Genomic DNA, 19,734 nt, shown 5'->3' on the forward strand with positions numbered 1-19,734 from the left:
CTCTATTCAAAAGCCATCTGTTAGTTCGAAATCTTCACGTTACGTATACATTTGACATTACATTTTTTTTAATTACCTGAACTTCCTTCATGTAGAGAAGGCAGAGGCTGCCTAATGCTTTCATTAAGATCTTTATCGTCTGTAGGAATCTGAGATCCTGCTCTGGCTTCAGAGTCCAATAACATTTGGTTCTCACAGAGACTAATGCCTGCAAAATCACCTGAAAGGTCACAGTCTTCAAAGTCTGTAGTGAGGTGATGCAGAGGGGAATTTTGAGCCGAGACAGAAAATGCAGCTTCTAAAACCAAAGGGGAGCCTGGGGGGGACAACGAGGACAGCGAGGACCTGGAAGACAGCGATGTCACAGATTTGGGAGGCTCAGTCAGTTTGGGGTGGTCTGCAGCTGAAGGAGAGTCACTGTAACCCAGTCTCCCATGGGAGCTGACCACTTCATTTTCATGAATAGTAGTGATAGGCCCCGAAGGAATGTAACCACTTTTTTCTTGCAATATGAAGTCAAGTTTATACTGATAGTCCAAGTCTGTTATCTGATCGCCTGGGTTATAGTAGAGATCCGTGGAGCTGAGTGAGTTTAGCGACCCTCTGCTTGACGTGTTCAGAGACCCCCGGCTGGATGCCAGCGATCCCAAACTGCTCCCTGAAGACACAGACAACGTGCTAGCTGAGAGGCTGCAAAGAAAGAACAAAAACGTACACTGATGTTACTAAACTGAACCAGCAGAAACAGTAGGAGCAGAGATAAGACTGACTGGGCGCTGCACCGTAACGATTTCTTACACTGAATGCTGCTCAGGGCATTTTTTTAATGCGATCATACGTGGTTTAGCTCAGTGTGCCCAACCTGCACACCATCAATGCACTTTAAACAGCTTATGGCCTGTTCCCAAGGCCCCTTTTCTTCCAGAGAAGGCTGCGCGTTTGACAAACTGGTCTGGCAGTGACAGCAGCTTTCTCAGCTGCTCTGCTCCCTCAAATGACCCTGGTGTGGGTGCTCATGGGGGTCAATGTCACAGCAAAAGAAAGAGCTTATGACAGCAGAAGACTGCTGCCACCTCCAGAGAAATTTATGCGGCCTGCTCTCTGCCGAAGCACATGGGAGAAATGGCAGCTTTCAGAAGCAGAGGACTCACAGCAGAACTACTTCACGTCTGTAAGACACTCCACACGCACAGGAAATACATAAGCTTGGCACAGGCCATAACACGCAATCTTTTCCTCTTAACAAGTGAAGACAAGGAACCCTGCCAAGCCAGAGAAACTGCGTGCCACTGCCTTGGCTCAGGAGGACTCTGATGGGGAAAAAACAGCAGGAAAAATAATTCAAGGCAGCCCCTTTTAAACAAACAAGATTACAAACTACATTAAAAAAGGGTGGTGGTGGTGGATTTTTAGAAGACTAGAAGACTATTTCTCTAACTGATCGCCAATCAAGATGCAATTTACAGGATCTGGCTGAGATGTTTGAAACAGTTAAGCCAACCTAGACTGCCAAAATAGGATGGTATGGCTTATTGTGAGGGGACCTTTAAAAATGCTTAAAAACATTTTTCCTCTTAAAGACCCATTTGGACTTTTAAAGCAGTACCCAAACATTAATGCAGGTATTTGACTGGTGTATCCCACTGGGATACATAAGGAGTTTGACCAAATTCAGGAAAATAAATATACATATAAACATAATGGACACATGGTTTGGTAGCCCAGAGTGCAGTCCAGAAATGGGAAAAACTCTTCCTCAGGACAATAAATGAGCTGTTAAGTATTAGAATTCCCATCAGAGCAGTGAGTTTGAGTTCACAATTGCTGTAACTGATTACTACTTTGTTATCACTATGAATTTCATGAACCCAGAGTCATATTTTGAAACAATGACTGAGGAAAATATATCCTGCTGAGAGTACTTCTCTGTCTACAGAAGGCACAAGTCAGTGTTGAAGAATAAAATCAGAACCAATTATTCACACAAGTATTTACATGTACACATGTATGCACTGAGCCTCTCCGTTTATTATGCAGATCAAAGGCTGCACTTCTCATTTTACATAGATGCCTGAGAAACAATTTTGTCTCCTCAGTGACAGCATTTTGGAGATCTGACCAATTAGAGAATTCACAATTTGTTTATTTATTTACACTGGAGCAAGAAAATGTACCTCTGCTTAATTATAGAAACAATACCAAAAAAAAAATCCATTTAATCTGGTCTTGAATATTTACTAAAAATATGAAGGTACACCAGGTTCACACAGAGGCAAAATGCTTGAAGCTATTATACTTGCATTTTCTTACTTAAATATTAAACAAATTTTGTTCAGCCTCCAGATAAGAGAAAAATCCAAGACTGAAGTTTAGACAACCAAGTCCACCAGACTGTTGCTGAAGCCAGGTTTTACATTATGCAGTACAGCCTCACCTCCTAAGTTGCGAATGCAAATAAGTAGTCAGTTTTGTAGTTTCTTCAAGTTTCTGTACCAACTCTTTTCTTCTCTCCTCCAGTTTCAACCTGGAAACAGAGGTACATGTAAGTAGAGGAAAGCATTACTGAATAATCACAAGGCTAAAATACCTCACAGGTAAGACAGAAACAAAGTGAACATCCCTCGTTTTCATCTGGTTGCTGACTACTAAAATCCAAGAGGCTGCGTTAGCTCTCAATCCTGTCATTAAACCCCAACCACTCCAGCAGAGTGACTTTGACTGCAGAATACTAAGCACTGTAACAAGCCTGCTATGCGTGCAAGTGAGCAGCACATTGGTACGTTCATACTGCACCAAGCGAAACAAGGACTAACACACAAGCACTGGGAAAACAGCTGCAACTTCAGGAAAATAAGATCTGCACTAATACTAATAAAGCCACGCTACAGATTGGCTTCTCACTTAGTATACTTTCAGGGGAAGAAAACAACAGCACCACAAACAGCAAAAGACACCGATACCACTACTGACGCTGACAATGCGACAACTTGGGGTAGCACTGCAGGGAGTTTAAAATTAAAGCTCTCCTTTTGATCTCAGAGTCTTCCTCAAGAGATAAAGCACAACAAATAGGCCGGATCCAAACGTAAGGCTCTGAGATGGCAGATCCTATTTAGGAGTCCTTGGTAAAGATTTCTACATTCCCAACTGCTTTTTCATCACATCTGAGCAACATGGCATTGTAATGCTCATTATCGAGGCTCACCTTTATTACAAAGCAGGATTATTACCTCCTGCACTGCCATCCAGCCTAGCTCTACAGCTCCAAATGGTAGAGTTCTCCCACTCCTTTTGGCTGGCTGCTAACAGAAAGGATTCAATAACCTTTACAGTGGCTTTTCCTTTTATAACTCCCTTTTATCACTCCATTTGCAACACCAAATAAATTGCTTTCCCTCAGTGGATTCAGCTAAAACCCTCCTGTAGTTGTGGATTAGTATATTCTCCTCTAGCCCCTGTTCAGTCAACTGATACATGTAACAAGTTCTTAAGCAACTAATCTGAGGGAGGGCAAAAATTACTCTAAAAAGGTTTCAGGTTCATTCTCAGAAACCTTTCCTCTGGCCTTTCTGGCATCTCAAAGACGTGTAAATTAAAATTCAACTGCAGAGAAACACTTCAAAGAACAAAACCAAAAATCAACCATTGCTTTCTTATGCAAACTGAAGGAAATACTCCAGAGTTCCCAGAATTAGCTCCCCCAGTGCAAGATACCAGTTAAAAGGCATTAAGTCCTCAATTCAACAAAGCATGAAAAGCACTTGCTTACACCCATGCTCATTCAGCGAGCGAATCTGGGTTATGCAAAGGTGAATAAGTTACCCCGAGGTCAGCCAGGGTGTGAACTTCCACTTCACTGCGTACGCCGCATGTGCTCCTACACCGCGGTAACGCCTTCATCTGCCAATACCTGCTAGCGCTGGTAAAAGCATAACACGGTATTTCATTCTCTGCTCATGCACACAGGTTTCCCAACCAAGAATTAAGCTCAACTAGGGTATCAGACATTCCTTCCCAGCACATTTTACTACATGGTGCCTTCTGCCTTCTTTTAAAGCACAATCTATCCCGCTTTTCTCAAGCAACAGTGCTCTTCGTTAACTCTTTTGTGACTTTTCAATAAATAAATTCATTATCCCACAACTAATTGAGATTCAGGCTATTTTTTCCCTCCTACATCAAACCAAATTCCATACTTTTAAACCTACTTTATAGCATAGACATGATCTTTAATATGCCATAGACCATGTAAACACCCAAACCATCAGCAGGGTAAACTCCCCCTGCAACCCTCCTATCTGAATTCATCCAGTGCTCATTGCAGGACTGATTTGAGACACCTTTCTCCAGTTTTGATCATAGACTGTAACACTGATGACAGAGGCATAAAATCTTTAACGAGCAAACAAAAACATTAAAACGTTAGCATGTACACACTTCACCTTTCAGTGGAAATTTATGTGGACACGTCTGTTTGCGAGACACAAGACTGGGGGGCCAGTACTACAGGCAACAGCACAATCAAGGAGATTAACATGCATCCATCTAAAGGCCTGTGATTACTTAGAAGATTTTGCCATGGACTCCAGAATTAATGGAATCTCTCCCTAACACAAATGCAGAGGAAAGAAAGCAGCGGACAGTTCTCAGCAGTTCCACAATGCAGCTATTTCTGAGCAGTTGCTGGAAGGCTTCTTCGAGCAGTTAGACTAAGCCCTGTCTGCTTTTTTGAAGCTGATATGTTACGATTTATACCCTCCTTCTGCAAACTGACTCCAAGTACATCTACTAGTGGCAGTTTCAGCACTCTTCTCCAAAATAACCCAGGGCTACACTGGCAATGTTTGTAAGTCAGAGCAAGCTTTCTGTTTATTCTTCTCCCTTTAAAAAAAAAAAACACAAAAACTTACGAAAGGAAAAACAACTTGTCATATCAAGCTCTTGACACAATCCACAGCTTCTTATGCTGTTGCTTTATTATCAGTATCAGTGAAAGACCAGAAACCTAAGGTATTCATGAAACTTTATGAAAGAAAATAGTAATGCAATGACAGTGCTGCACTTTGAAGGTGGGGCGGCTCCTCCACTGATAATGGAGAGCACAATCTTCCTCATCTCTAAGGAATAAAATGACGACATTTGATCTGACACAATTAACTGCAAAGTTTTTATAGATTCAGGAAAAGTTTCATCATCTGAACGCCTCTACAAAAATGAGGATTTTCTTTACATTCACAGCAGACACACCAGAAACAACCCCCAAAATAGCTTGGTGTGAAAGAACTGACTCGTTCTGAAGTCATCACGGGAAACACAGTTTTAATATGATAAAGAGCTGCACGTAGAGATTATTGGAACTTCCCTGGAATGGCACAAAAGTAAGCCAGAAAACACCATAAATACTGCCTCAACTAGCAGAGTATGACATGAAATCGTATGGTAACCTCAGAAGACAATTCCACATTTTCAGCTGCAGGACAAAAATCAAAGGAGAATAACTTGAAGAAAATAGAGAGAAAAGAATAATAACTACCTGTGTCACTATCCATGGAAAAACAAAAACAGAACAAAACAAAATAAAAAGCTGCTGTTTCATTTTTACTTGAATGGGAAACAGTTTTTCTTGCCCTTGGTACTCCAAGTTTGGCATCTGGCATGTATGGGAAAAAGGTTATGTGCACAATTTTCTTTGGCACTAAACATTCAAAACCAAAACCAAAGACTAAGTAAAAAGCTAATCATTTACAGCAATAGTCAAGACTTAGCTATTACTTACAACAGCATTATCATCAAAACCTTAGTTTCAAATTTTTTGTCAATGTGATTTTATTATTTACCACTTATTGTCCATTTATTAATGGAAGCCAGATAGCAATGGAGCCATTGTAATTTGGATACTACTAAGACAGACAGGTAATTTCTCCTGTAGAAGCGTAGTTCCAGTAGGACACAACCATTATCCTAAAACACTTTTGGATTCTCAATATGGTACAGTTTAAAATATTAGGATGTATACAAATACATTTAAAAACCATGCCTAATTCACACACACCTATTTGGAAACAAGAACAAATTTCCTCACTACTCAGCTAAAATTTAGGAGCTGCCTTCTAACGTCAATAATAAGAATTTCACCATTCAGTGAAAACGGAGGACCAGCAGGTGTTTCCTTGCTGCGGGAAGTAGGAAAGTCTTACAATGCTGATTATATTACTTCAATAAGGCATACTGCACTGATAAATAAAGCGACATTTTGTGCTTATTGCATTTTTATGTGTGCTAGAGATTCCCATAAATTTATTTCCACTTACAGTTGATGAAAAGTCCATTTGTGACAGTCACCTTTGATTTTCTCCAACTCTGAATCTGTCTAATACCATTTATCGTGGGAGTTGCTTCAGTTGCCAGTTAGGAAGCAACAAGTTAGGAAAGTTTTGCAGCAATTATGCTTCTCCTCTGAACTTTTTTTTTTCCTTTCCTTTTTTCTCTTTCAGTTGCATTTTTGCATGCAGTAAAACTCACAATGAAAGGCTTCAGATGTTGCAACAATCAAGATAATCTTTGTAACCTGAGTTCAAATAGTTTGCTGCTATTATCAGACACCAGTGAATGATGTATTGCCCTCCTGCTGGTATGTTGACATTCCTCAGTTATTTAACATCTGTCACAGGCATTTTCATGCTGGTAAGAAATGCAGAGCAACTGATATTGCAGAGCACATACAGGGTGTTCGCATTCTCTCAGAGGACAGAAGACTTCTTTGTGTTTCTGCCCACTGGGCTAATAACAAATTTAATTAAGACCTACATAGAACAGTTACTGAAGGAAAACAGCCCATCAAGGCACAGTTCAGGGTCTGTAATGAGTACAAAGGTTAGATTGCAGAAAGAGGCATTTAATACCAGCAGAAACAACTCCTTACCTTTCAGCAAGTGCTTGACTGGGTGTGCTCTTTACAGAATGCAGCTCCTCTTCAAGCCTCTTCCTTTCTGCTTCTAGCTGCTCTAGCTCATCTTGAGTACGTTTGCGTGGTGTAATAAACTGGAGTTCCTTCAAAAGCTCTTCTTTTTCATTGATTAGCATCAGTTTTTCCTTTTCCACATCCAGTGCCCCAGGCCAGGCCTCACTATCTAGCTTAGACAGTTCGATCTTTAAGTTAGCCATGCTAAAATAAAACATAACAGATTTGTCTGAGCCCAGCACAGCACACAATTCCAAGGAAAGACAGAAGTGATACAATATTTTGAAAGGTATAAGTATATAACTACTTTTTCTACTTTCTCCTTTTCTTACTTAACATACTTTTAATTACATTTACTTCACAAGAAAGCAGACTTTGCCAGAGAAGCAAGCCACCTATCCAGGCCAACAGGCTGTGTAGTCCTCTCTGCCCTAAATACCTCAGAAGAATGTACTTCTGAGAACGAAGAAATTAATGCCAAACCTTGGAACTATGGTGCCCTTTCTAAAGTTACCTGCTTCATATATGGAAGAATGCTAAAATGGACGTAACATGCATATGCATTAAAAGTGAGTTCCTCCTGAGTTGAATTAAGCGTCTCGACATTAATAAAAGCTTTACTTTGCTTTACTCATCTAGGAGTATGATCTATTTCTCCAAGCTGCTGCAGACTGATTGCTTCTCAAACAGCGAGGACCACTGTTAAAGAACACACACAATATCAAGGTGCTCACTTCAGCAGCAGATACGCATGCAAATCTTAAAAGGCAAAAGCATTGTTCTTCTGTGTGATGAAAAAGAAAAGGTAAAATGACAGTAGACACCTGAAGGAAAAGTATCTGCTTGGAAGTTTGTGCAACTGCTATTCCATTGTAGATGTCTGATCACAGAGTTAGGAGCCCCAAGATTTGGGGTAGCAAAGGAAGTTCCCTACATTATTATTGCACGATGGCTCAGTTCTGATCAAGAAAGGTTATTGCCAGTATTCAGTCTCCAGAACCGCTCTGCCATTGGGCTCAGCAGCATAGCACAAAAGTGCAGGTTTTGCAATAAAGACTCATTGTCCACTGGAAACCATATAAAGTATAAAAATTCCCACTATAGGTGCCACATATCTAGCCAGATGGTAACTTCTAATCACTTCCAGCCTTAGCTATGCCTGAAATAGCTGCATAGAGAGTTATGGGAAGCTCTGAACTACGTAATGGCTCTGAGCCTTCCACACCGCTTTATTGTAGGCTGGGAAAAGGCAGAGAAAGGAAAAGTCAAAATAGAAAGATATTCCCTGACAATCTAGGGCAAGAGGAATTTATCTGTTGCTTTTATTTATAACTATCACAGTTAAATGCACCTAAGTTAGCTCACAAACTGACCCAAGTCTGTGCAACTTCAGGGTTAACAGGCACTGCCTAAGGTAATGACCCATGCCATGTTGCATCATCACGCACACATAATTTGGTTTGTGTCATATTTCTGTAGTCCCGACAGATTTCTAGGAAAACACTTTTCATCCTTCCAGTCTGTTTTCTGTCATTTATAAAACTAATAATATCATGCTTATTTTGCAACTCAACTATTAATTTTGCAGTACATTAAGGCTTTTATTTATGGTCAAAGCTAAAAATAGTTAATATTAAATCTAACTATCCTGTTGCTCATACTAGAAGCTTAAGGGGAACCTCCCCTGTCTTTTTCCATGGGTAAAATTTATCTCATCTGCACCTCAATGAAAAAACAACAGCTTAAAAAATATTAATAAAAAATACACCCACCAAAGTGCTGCAAGAACAAGTTTGACTCTGAGCATTTTCACAAACAACAATGCAAAATAAACAGAAATACCATCAGCAGTGTTACCATAACCAAATGGCAGGATGAAATGAAATGAAGCATTTCAACATATTTTGCAGCTATGTATACAATTTAACAGTCCTTTAGAGGAGCTGTATGCAGAGGGAAAACAACTGAATCGTTTCAGATGGATAATGAGGTGTTAAGATTTCAATCTCCAGGTCACTAGCTCCTGCTAACCCTGTTCTGTAGCTAACCTTGTTCTAAGTAGCTGCTATTGACAGCTGCTTGATGGCTAACGGAATGGGATGCGGGTCTCCCAACAGTTCTTTTGCTCCCTCTGCTACAGATAACCCTCTGCTATCCTGATACCCTTCTCCACAGACAACATTCCACCTCTTCAAGACACTGCTGCTAAACAACATAAAATATGCAACATACAAAATTATCTGATAATTTTGGAAAGAATTTTTTGAAGTAAACAACTTCACTCACAAGATCTTCTCTCTCTTTTTAAACACAAAGCAACTAAGAATTTGCACATTTAATATTTCAGAAAAGATGGTCAATATTTATTAACTTCCAGTGATGATTATAATGGCCATAATAATTAGGGGGAATGTAATTAGATACTGCATTTTAGTACATTTCTTCGTTATTCTGAGATATGTACACTTTATTAAGTTTACCCTACAGTCACTGATAAAACCATTCCAACAGTGTCGTCAAGTAATCTGTCTTATTTAAAGTGGAAAGGAATATCCATTATTTGGAAGTTCTCAGACAAAACTGAATAAAGACACCATTTAAAAGGTATTTTAAGCTTGAAACACACTGATGTTGCACAGAACAAATACTTAGTTATGTAAAGATTAAGTACTTGAGCTACTGCAATTTTGACCCACATTCTTGGCTAATTTACGAGAAAGTAAGGTCCTGTGCTGCAGTAGTCCATACCCCAAACACTGTGCTTTTTTATTAGCTGGAAGCGATACACCAATTTACTGCCAGGGTACCTTCTTGTTCCTGCAAATGAGATATAGAACACAATGGTGGGACTTCCTTGTAACAAGACATAGACAAAAGAGAGGATGATCTGGTTTTTGATGAAGGAAGTTGACAGAAAATGCCATCTACATGCACCTGAAACACCATCTGACAATTAATACTACGTACACAATGATTCTGAGGCAAAATCACCCAAGTTCAATACCGAAGAAACACAACAGCCACAGCACTCTTTGTTGACTGCATTGATTATATAATAACTTTTTATGATCCCTAATGAGGCTATAAAGGGTTACTGTTGTTTCCAGCAAGGATCATAGCTACTAGTATATATGAAGAGGATATATATTTGGAGTTAGACAGGAAAACATCAGTTGTGCTGCCTCGTGCTTTTAAAACATATAAATACAAAGTAAAGGCTTACAATATCTCTTCCTGGTTTCCTAATTGAGCATGCCACAGTATTCCAAATGAGTTAATTATTAAGTCACAGCGTAAATGGAGTTTTCATCACAATTTTCATCTGTGGAAAAGTGCTAGTTTTTATTTTATTGTCTTGCTTTGTTTTTTAACATAGAGTAGGAACCTTGGGTGTGAGACTTCTATTTTTGTTAAAGTACATAACAAAAGCTGTATGGTTTCTGAATAGCTGATACTTAATTTTGTGGAAAATATTAGAAAATAATACAACACAATTAATACATTAATAAATAAAAACATATCCATGATTTATTTTTTAAAATAAAATAAATCTTCCCCCAGTATTATGCAGCACTACTCCTCTGGTGTACCAGGAGGCATGTCACTCTAACCCAGAATGTTCTGCTTGCTGATGACCATTCTTTCAGTGCTGTGGCAATCCATCAAAATGACACCGCTTTCAAGAGCAACCACTGCAGAACTTTATCTGAAAAGCATTTCACATTCAGCAGTGGGACAGTTCCTGACTTATTCTCTCCTCAGGTTAAACTCATTAAAAAAATAACCCCACAGTGATAACAAGTATTTAAATTATTCAAAATCTCAGGGAAAAAGAGATAATTAAGCCTACCAAACCTGCACTGAAAATTTGAAGCAACTCTAAAACCGAAGAACCTTCAATGGCATAGTGAACTGAAATGATGACCCCTAAGAAGGATTTACACGGACATAAACAGACTAGCAACCCCTGTCAGTGGAACGCCATTTCACTCTATTCCCTTAATCCTGGATCTGCGCTTAACTTGTCACTGTCTGCATTTTATTTCTTAACATATGCAACTTAGCATTAAATGTAAAAACTACTGCTCAACAGCATTAAAGGCTCCTGAAAGCCTGCTTTGCATTCTGGAGAAAAAGAAACATTTTACAGTAATGCCTACAGTGTTTCCAGAGAGGTGTCCACTAGATGTCACTGTGAGCACAATGTTAGTACTGGAGAGGTCGGAAACCTCCCAGCTCAAGACTGTAATTTAACAAAGCAACTAACCCCATTACCTTCTTTTTGCCTCTTCATACTGAAGACTTAATCTGACCTTCTCTGCTAAATTTGATCTACTTCTTGCTCCAACCTGTTGAGAAAAAAATATTAGCCTTATTACTGTGTAAAACTGTAAAATGAATCAACAACACCAAACAAATGCACAGGGTAGAAAAATTACCACTTAGAAAATAAAACCACACCCGCCTTCAGCTACACGCTTGCTGCTATTTACACGGTTAGGAATATACTCAGATATACAACAGTGCTGTTTTCTTCTCATACAGTTCATCTGTTATTAACTTCTGTACTACCTACCATATTCTATCAGAGTAAATCAAGTGCATTTTCAAACAAGTCTTGCATTGATTGCACCCAAAATTTTGAACTTTGAACTCCACTGAACTCAAAATTTAGGGTTAAGTCAGTACATCTTAAAGGAAGACTTCAAAAATTTGCTGCAAAACATAGACAAGTGTAGCTCTTTGTTTGGCAAATGTAGCGCTATCTCTTCCTTACAAATCTAGCCCACGGAAGTTCAAAGAAGGTGCCAAAATTAAGCACAGCTTTCTGTCACTGTAAATACACTGTCAGTGAAACAGAGAAATTATTAATGAATCACTGAAGAGGTAGTTCCATTAACAGCGTTTCAGCTGTGTGAAATGAAATTGCACAGTTAAATTCTGAGATCTTGTTTCTGAAAATTAAAAGCATCTTCAGATCAAAGCAAGTCTGTAAGGTGCAACATAACCATACAGACAGATCCACAAAACACTACCTACTTACGCTGAACTTCACTGTACTGGAACTGTTTGATTAAATCAGATGCCAGATAAATGTTTCATGCCTAATGTAAAAACTTCATCTGAATTCTGATTTGAAATTTAAGGGGAAAATCAGTTAACTACGGAATTTTCTCTTTAAACATGCATATATATACACCTATCAGCAACAGTAAACAGCCATTTGAAACAGCCAGTTCCATTAACCACAGCATTCTGATTTAATTTCTCTTTACATTTGACAAAATGAAAAAAGCTCACCTCACCAGAAATGTCAGTCTGAGACCCTGTATCCAATGTTTGTCTAGAAAAACACAGCTGGGAGTTTACAGAGCTCGAACTCAAGTCTGGTTCAGATATCCCAATGGTCTGGTCAAGACTGAATTTCTCTCTCAGCTTTGCAAGACTCTGTTCAGGAAACAGAGAATGAGGTGGTGTTAAAGTGCCTTTGTACTTTACAGCATTTGTACCAGTTTCTCTTCAAAAGATGTTTACCTAAAAGATTCCAGTATAAATTTTCTAGTTTTCATTCCTCAGATTAAGCAAACTAGCCTTCTAACCAAGCAGTTCATAGATGATACTAAGTATGACTATGCCATTCTTGTTCTCTCTCTCTTTCTCTCTCTCCCCCCCTTTTATCAAACAATTAAATAACTGGATGATTAAAAAAAGAAAAGATATGGTTTCAGAAATTGATTTAGTGCAATTTAGATTTGGAAGACTTGCACCGCTTACACATCTAAACGTGTATCTCAAGTTTTGTCCATTTAATATTTTAAATCGTTTAGAAGTAACATGCATTGCACCTTACCTACAAATTCAGATATCTACGTTCTCTGACTGCCATAGAGTGACTTTTTGAATTAAGAAAGTCACAGGCTTCAGTTTCTGCATCTGAAAAGTGATTTTAATGCTACTTTCATTCACAGTTTTGAGCATCCCTTGAAAAAGTCTAACATGTATTTAGCATCATTAAAGCTCCTTACAATAAAATAAATCCACACAAAACTTACATCAACCCTATGTAATACCTTCATTAAATCTTGTTTTTCTCTCTCCCCTGAACTTATCGCCTTTCTGATAGATTTCAGTTCACTCAGGATGGCTTTGGCCTCACACAGTTCATACCCACTCTGGCCTCCAGACATTTTTTGGTCAATTCTGTGGAAAACAAAGAGTATTAATACTGAATGCAGCAAATAACACCTCTGCTGTTTTGTTTCTGACAAGCATAGTTATAGAATAGAAGGGAAGGAGAGACTATTTCCTTTAACAGACGTGTAAAGAGAAAACAGGACACTGAAGTCCGCATTAAAATACTTACTATTTAATGCTTGGCAAAAGCGTCAAGGCGTCTAACACACACACAGTGGATGGGTTTCGCTGACACGGGAAATTTTATGGAAAAACCTAACACTGGCATTAAAACCACCTTAGCTAAACTATCGGGGCCTTACCAAAAGCAGAGACTCCACGTTTTTTAGTTGATCCAGTCTTAAAGACATGTGGGGCATAGAGCAAGCACTATCTGAAATAATACTCCTAACATGCTACCAGAATTATAGTGTATTGCTGACAACACAATCAAAAACCCCATCCCCACCCTAACTCTCTGCAGCAGAGAAGCAACTTTGGGGTACAACTTTAATAATATTAACTGTGCGTGAGCCTTACAAAAGCAGAATTTATTATGAGCAGTACTCCTCTACCCAGACCCACAATGTGACATACAACAGACAAGCAAGCTTCTTGGTACTCATGACCTTTGCAGAGAAGACATTTAACCATATTCTTGTCTCAGCTTCCATCTTGTTTACTCTAATCCTAGGCATTAAGCACCTAGAATAGCTGTTCTGCTCCCCCAGTCACCAGGCTCTTTTTACTCACAAAATATTTGGATAATTAATACCATGTCATAAACCAGCCAATTTACTGAATACCTGGAATATCAATATTTAAAAAAAAAAAACACAAACAAACAAACAAAAAAAAACAAACTTAAAATTCTGAGTTCCCAAACTCAGAGAAAAAAAAAAAAAGCTATTTTATTTCAGTCTTGACTTAAAAGTATAGTTTGTAAACACATTTCTCCAACCTCTAGTTTAACTGAATATTTCATAGCATCATATAAATGATTGCAGCTGTGCTTTGCAAAATTAAAAACAACAGGCATCTTCACAAAAGTCGAGCATCTAGTAGAGAATACATTTTTATAGTGCAATTGGTTTCCTTTTTTTTTATCATCACCCATCATCTTTGCTACAAGACATTAACCTTGTGAGTGAAGACTGATCAAATGCTTTAGTGATCAGAAGTGATCTTGAGCATCCCCTGCAAGAACACAAAACCTGTAACAAAGTATTCTGTTTTTCTTCTAATTTTATGCACAAAGATATCAAGGTTCTAAAGCAGTCATTAAAGATGTGACAGTATCATTTTTCCTTTCTCCATGTTTCAGTTTTTATGCAAAATAGAACAGCCTTTTTTTTTTTTTAAAGAAAATTTGATTAAAAAAACATGACTCAACACTCAAGATTCCCATTCAAGAATATATTTGTTTCAACTTGAAAGATCCTCAAATGCTTTCATAGGTATGCACACACTTCACAGACTTATTTTCTGCAAGCACCCCATTTCTGGTAACTCATCAGGTTGCTAAAGTCAAAGAGATAGAGGATATGCCAACAATCGCAGCCATGAATGAACAGCTGGGTAATACACCACATGCTGCCTAGTAATACAACGTGTCACTTTCAAATTGCAACTACTTTATTCTGTATATAATTAAGATGGACAAGAAGGATCTCTGACATATACAATATTCCATCTTCCTGTTTCAAATTAATGGGATTAGTACTGTTCAAAAGTGGCTGACTGAATTTTTAGAACAAATATCCATTGTGTTTCTGTGGACTGCTGTTGACAGTTTCTGAAACATGCTTTGGATTCCTATCAAAATGGCTTGTGAGCAAGCTGCCTCAAAACAATACTTCATTGTTGAATTAATATAATAAAACCAGCATGATTGGCTAACCTTTAATCTTGGGACAGCAGCATGAGTTCTCATTACCTTAAACTTTAGAATCAGTATGTCTGTCTTTTCTAAACTCTGCTTCAAATGAAATCTAATTTATTAATCTATTTACTAAATTCAGTCAATTATCTTTTTCTCCCCTCCACTCTAGTCTTTATATATTTAAATAACAACAAATGTTACACTTCCGTTTTAGTCAAAAGGAAAGAGGGTAGGGATTTGATTGGTATCCTCCTAAGGTGCCAAGGGTTTTCAGTTCCTAATCAACTTCAAAGTCTTCATACTAAAAAAAAAAAATAATTTGCTCCATTTGGACAAGTCTGTAATTACAATAGCATTGATGGAGCAACATTTGCTTTCACCATTTTTCCTGGCCATTTCTGGGACCAGAATTTCTTTCTCCCAGTTCAAAAAAAAAAAAGAAAAAAAAAAAGAAAGAAAGAAACCAAAAAACCTACTGTGCAAAACTGATCTATTAAAATACACAGGAAACAACCTACAACATGCTTTGGTTAGAAGTGGGAAATTAACCCCAGTCACTCAGCTCCAAATACAGATACTCTGTCATCCTGGGCAAATCACTTCTCTGTGTTGTAGCACTCTACCAGCAAGATAGAAGTATACTTCCCTTCTCCTACATTTTGACCATCTTCCCTATATATTCTGCGAGCTCTCCAGAATAAAGGTTATTACTTATACGACATTACACTACCATACACAGGAGGTCCTGAGGAAAAGGGTAAAAAAATCCAGACAGTATTACATTAACAATGAAACATTGCTTCTGCTACTGGAACTAGTGTACCAAGAGCACACGGCTCAGCATTTTACTGTATTAATGTATGAGTACATACCACAATACAGATAATGACTAGCATTAATAATTCTTTGTTCATGTTAGTTAAGAAAACATACTTGTTAGTAAAGTTTCCTCTGCAGCAAGTAATGTCCCACAGTGAACCACCATGTTCTCTGTGGTGATAGTTTTGAGTTATGTTTAATACTTTATGGCCCAACTTTGTAAGTCAAGAGCAGCTGGGACTGTTCTGACTGGGAAGAAATAATAATAAAAAAATCAGTTCCTAATAGTCCAACTGGTTAAATACCCAGAATGTTCACCCAGTTCAGCATCAGCCCTTTGGAGCCCAGGCATCCCAGCAACTGGAACAAAGAAAGTCAGGTCTCTAATCCTCAAATTGTGACTCACTTCAAACCCTGCACAGTTGTGGCACCATTTTATACCTCTGAGATCTGCACCCTCCTCTCTCTTGAGCTGAGATTTGGGGAAGGAGGAAAGACAGACCTAATTACTTTGTGTGTATGTGTGTGTGTGTGACCTTCTTTCTGCTTCTTTGCAAACCAAGCTCCTTCATGAAAAAAATAGAAGGGGGAAGAGATTTCTCACGTTAACACTTGCATAATAGGTTTGCTATTTCTACTGATTTCCTGTTTCCTAACTGCAACAAAAAGAGTTGTTATATTCTCATTTTTCCACCAATAATTATCTCATATAAGATGTATTCAATTCCATGACAAAAAAAAAGAAATCAGATGACTGAATTAAGTCAATTTCAACTATTTTATTACTCACTGTTGCAGCGTTTCAAAGCCCTGTTCCTTGTACAGCAGCTCTTGCTTCATCTGAGAGAGTTCCCTCTTCAGCTTCTTAACCTTGTGTTAAATCAAAGCAAGACTTAGAAAATTCCTCTTGTTAAATGGCATAACACATGGCTTTGAAAAATTAATGTATTCTCTACATCGGATGAGAAAAAAAGAGTAAATTGCTCTACTGACACACATTAAAAACAAAAGGATCTGGTCTCTTCCTTATGTCTGTGGGCAACATGCTTTAGTATTAAAGGGACACAAGCAGATTAAATCACATTCCTTATTTGTATTGATACCACACTGCGTTATTAAACCTGAGAGAACTTTAACAAGTAATTTACTTCTCACTTGTTAAGCATGCATTCCAACTGTCCTACAGGGACATTCCTGTTTATTTTTAAGCTTATTATATTTTCGCTTTTTCATTCCAGGAAGCTCTCAAGTCATTTGCACAGTAAAAGACAAAGTGTGGACTCCCCTTTTTTTCTGTGAATTACCCTTTCTTAGAAAGCTTTACAAACATTGGATCCCTATGAATAAAATTCACATTCATTTAATTCCAAAACAACGTTAACTAAGCACATTTGGATCACAAATATACGCATCTATCCAATAGATATGTCTTTGGCAAAACCTTCCCTGCTTTCTCTAAATTTGCATGCTCAATTGTTTTTTAACCCCAATATTGCTCTTTCAGAGGCTAGCAGATGAGTACACTACAAAATATTTACGAACCAGGATTATATTAAAAGTTAAATGGAGGGTTGTTTTTTGTTTGTTTGTTAATGTCACCCTTCCCAAACACACTAAAACAAAGTTTCTGGACTACCCATAAAACAGCATACTTCTAACACAAATTAAAATTCATCCTCAGCACACACAGAGACAGAAATGTGTACTCCCAAATTTTGGTACTTATACACCTACATCTGCCTCATTTGCACTCCACATACTAGCCAGATGTTTATTTTTTTTTAAACTCTCCAATCAGTAAGGTGAAAAAAGGAAAAGCCTGCTAGAAGTCCTCTGCTCTCACTATCACTGTGAAACTCTTGCTTGTTTTCATATAGGTCTTCAGATACTCAACTGCATTTTGAAAAACAGACTGTATTAAAATAAATAATTTTGACCACTTTAATAATTTCAAAATTATGTCTCCAAGACTGTTTGCAAGCATTTCCTTTTAGATTTCCTACTTCATGCTATTCTTCAAATCAAAAAATGTGACCAAAAGCATGAGAAGCAGCTGCTGTAGCTTTCCAAGAGACTTAAAATGCCTCCTATGTCTGAAATAATCAGTGATTTGGGTGTTTTTACACATGGGTTTGTAAATGACACTTTGGCATTCAAGTTTGTATCTTCTGGCTAATGAATTTTCTTTGACAGAAATAAAATGCTTACAATCTCCATTTTCTCCAAAGCAAATCTGCTACTAGATTATTAGGGGTTCCATTCAGACTTTTAGAAACTATCATCACTAGTTGCTTTAATTGACAGAAAACTGCTTTTATTTTCACTATACTGAATATTTAGTATAATAAATTGGCAATGCCCCTAACTAACTACACATTCAGCTCTCTTCAACTATTTCTTCCCTGACTAGCATGATGCTTTCCTGCAGTTAAGCAGAACAGAGAACTAAGCGAGAATATTAAACTGCAAGAATAATTTCTCTCAAGAGTTTCAGTCAGGTTCATAGAAAACAAACATACCACCACTGGGTTTCAGGTAAAGTAATGTATAGAATATGAAAAAAAGCCCCAACTTTTCCAAGAAATGAAGAATGACTGAACTTTTTTTTTTTTTTTTTTAATCTGAAATGTGAATTTATAGTAATTGCAGAAGGCACACTCGCTTTCAACTGGATCTTTCAGAAGCCCTTCCATTTTTCTCAAGATCATCTTTTGAGTGTCCTCTTCTGCAATTCATCATCATTTCATTATCAAGAAATGTGAGTTAGGTATGTTATCATAGAAGGACGTGACCTACATCATAATAGGGACTCTGTGTTTACTGCACTGTAGTCGCATTAAACTATACTTGTGCTCCTCGCCTTCTCCTTCATAACTTTTATATAATCCCCTCTTTTTTACAACTCTTCACGTGTTTTATCCTTCACCCCCTTCCTACTGCTTCTGCACATCTTCCCAAGGCACCTGGCAGGCCTCTTGCTTCCTCCTCCTAACTGTATCTTCAATCAGGCTTCTGTGATAACCCCTTCTACCCCCAGCACTCAAGCTTAATGGAACAACAAAAATCTTGTTATTTCATAAAGGTTCAGACCCTACTTGCTGCATATGCATAAAACAGACTTTGATCACACATCAAATTTTTGCCCCTGCTCTCATATTTCTGTCATGTGTTCTCCGTGACATATTGTGCACTACGCAGTTCACGTATCCAAAAGGTTCCGTGTGCATATATTAAGCCCAGCTAACAAGGAAAAGGCCAAAAGCCACTTCAGAACTTCCTTGAATGCTGAGTTTCCCCCCCTCCAGCCACCATTAACCTGACGATGCCAGTAAGCCTCAGCCAGTGTGAGAGAGAGAAACAGGTTTAGTACATCTGACCTAATGGTTCACTAAACAATGTGCAAATTCTAACTAGCTGGCTCGCAGCTCGCTAATGACTAACTTTGTTTCCCATTAAGTCCATGCATGCATGTACTGCAGAATGCCGAAAGGCTGAATATTAGCAAAGCATCCTCAAACATTCAAAGAAGGGTAAACTATGATATAATACAGTCATACCTCTCTTGCCATCTTCCTTGAAAACCACTTTCCAGCCCTAGCATCGCAGGGCTCCACTTTTTGTTATCTCAATGATTTTCATATCCAGTGGGTTTGGATGACAACACACTTTATGCTGATACAGATATTCTTGGACTGCACCCTTCTAAACTCTGCAGACGAGATTCAGGTCACCTATTTCAGGCACATACGCAACTTGGACTTTGCAATGCCATTAAACCTTGTGTTGAGAACCAGCAGGATGCTAGGTTTTCATTGACTCCAACAAGCAATGAAGAGAGGGAGGCACCTCCAAAAACTTAACTCCTGTGATTAGCACATTAGCCTCTCACCAGCGAATG

The 19,734-nt window shown here is 38.2% G+C and overlaps 1 protein-coding gene across 6 annotated transcripts in view; it reads right to left on the bottom strand.

Annotated features, from left to right (window-relative positions):
- The window catches only part of WWC2 (WW and C2 domain containing 2), a 100,942-nt gene that overhangs the window by 27,933 nt on the left and 53,275 nt on the right, over window positions 1-19,734 (bottom strand). For 4 of the 6 annotated variants that reach the window (XR_005819693.1, XM_040556372.1, XM_040556373.1 and 1 more), the window contains 7 exons: window positions 16,627-16,706; window positions 13,033-13,162; window positions 12,263-12,409; window positions 11,237-11,310; window positions 6,923-7,165; window positions 2,435-2,524; window positions 77-690 (listed from right to left, as the gene is read on the bottom strand). Coding sequence is in view for 5 of the 6 variants with exons in the window: in XM_040556372.1 (XP_040412306.1) it covers window positions 77-690; window positions 2,435-2,524; window positions 6,923-7,165; window positions 11,237-11,310; window positions 12,263-12,409; window positions 13,033-13,162; window positions 16,627-16,706 (1,378 nt within the window). In the remaining variant the exon portion in view is untranslated. The remainder of the gene's footprint in view (window positions 1-76; window positions 691-2,434; window positions 2,525-6,922; window positions 7,166-11,236; window positions 11,311-12,262; window positions 12,410-13,032; window positions 13,163-16,626; window positions 16,707-19,734) is intronic. The other 2 variants (XM_040556375.1, XM_040556376.1) reach the window with 1 other exon arrangement.

This window comes from Cygnus olor, chromosome 4 (assembly GCF_009769625.2).
Source record: "Cygnus olor isolate bCygOlo1 chromosome 4, bCygOlo1.pri.v2, whole genome shotgun sequence".
Taxonomy (NCBI): domain Eukaryota; kingdom Metazoa; phylum Chordata; class Aves; order Anseriformes; family Anatidae; genus Cygnus; species Cygnus olor.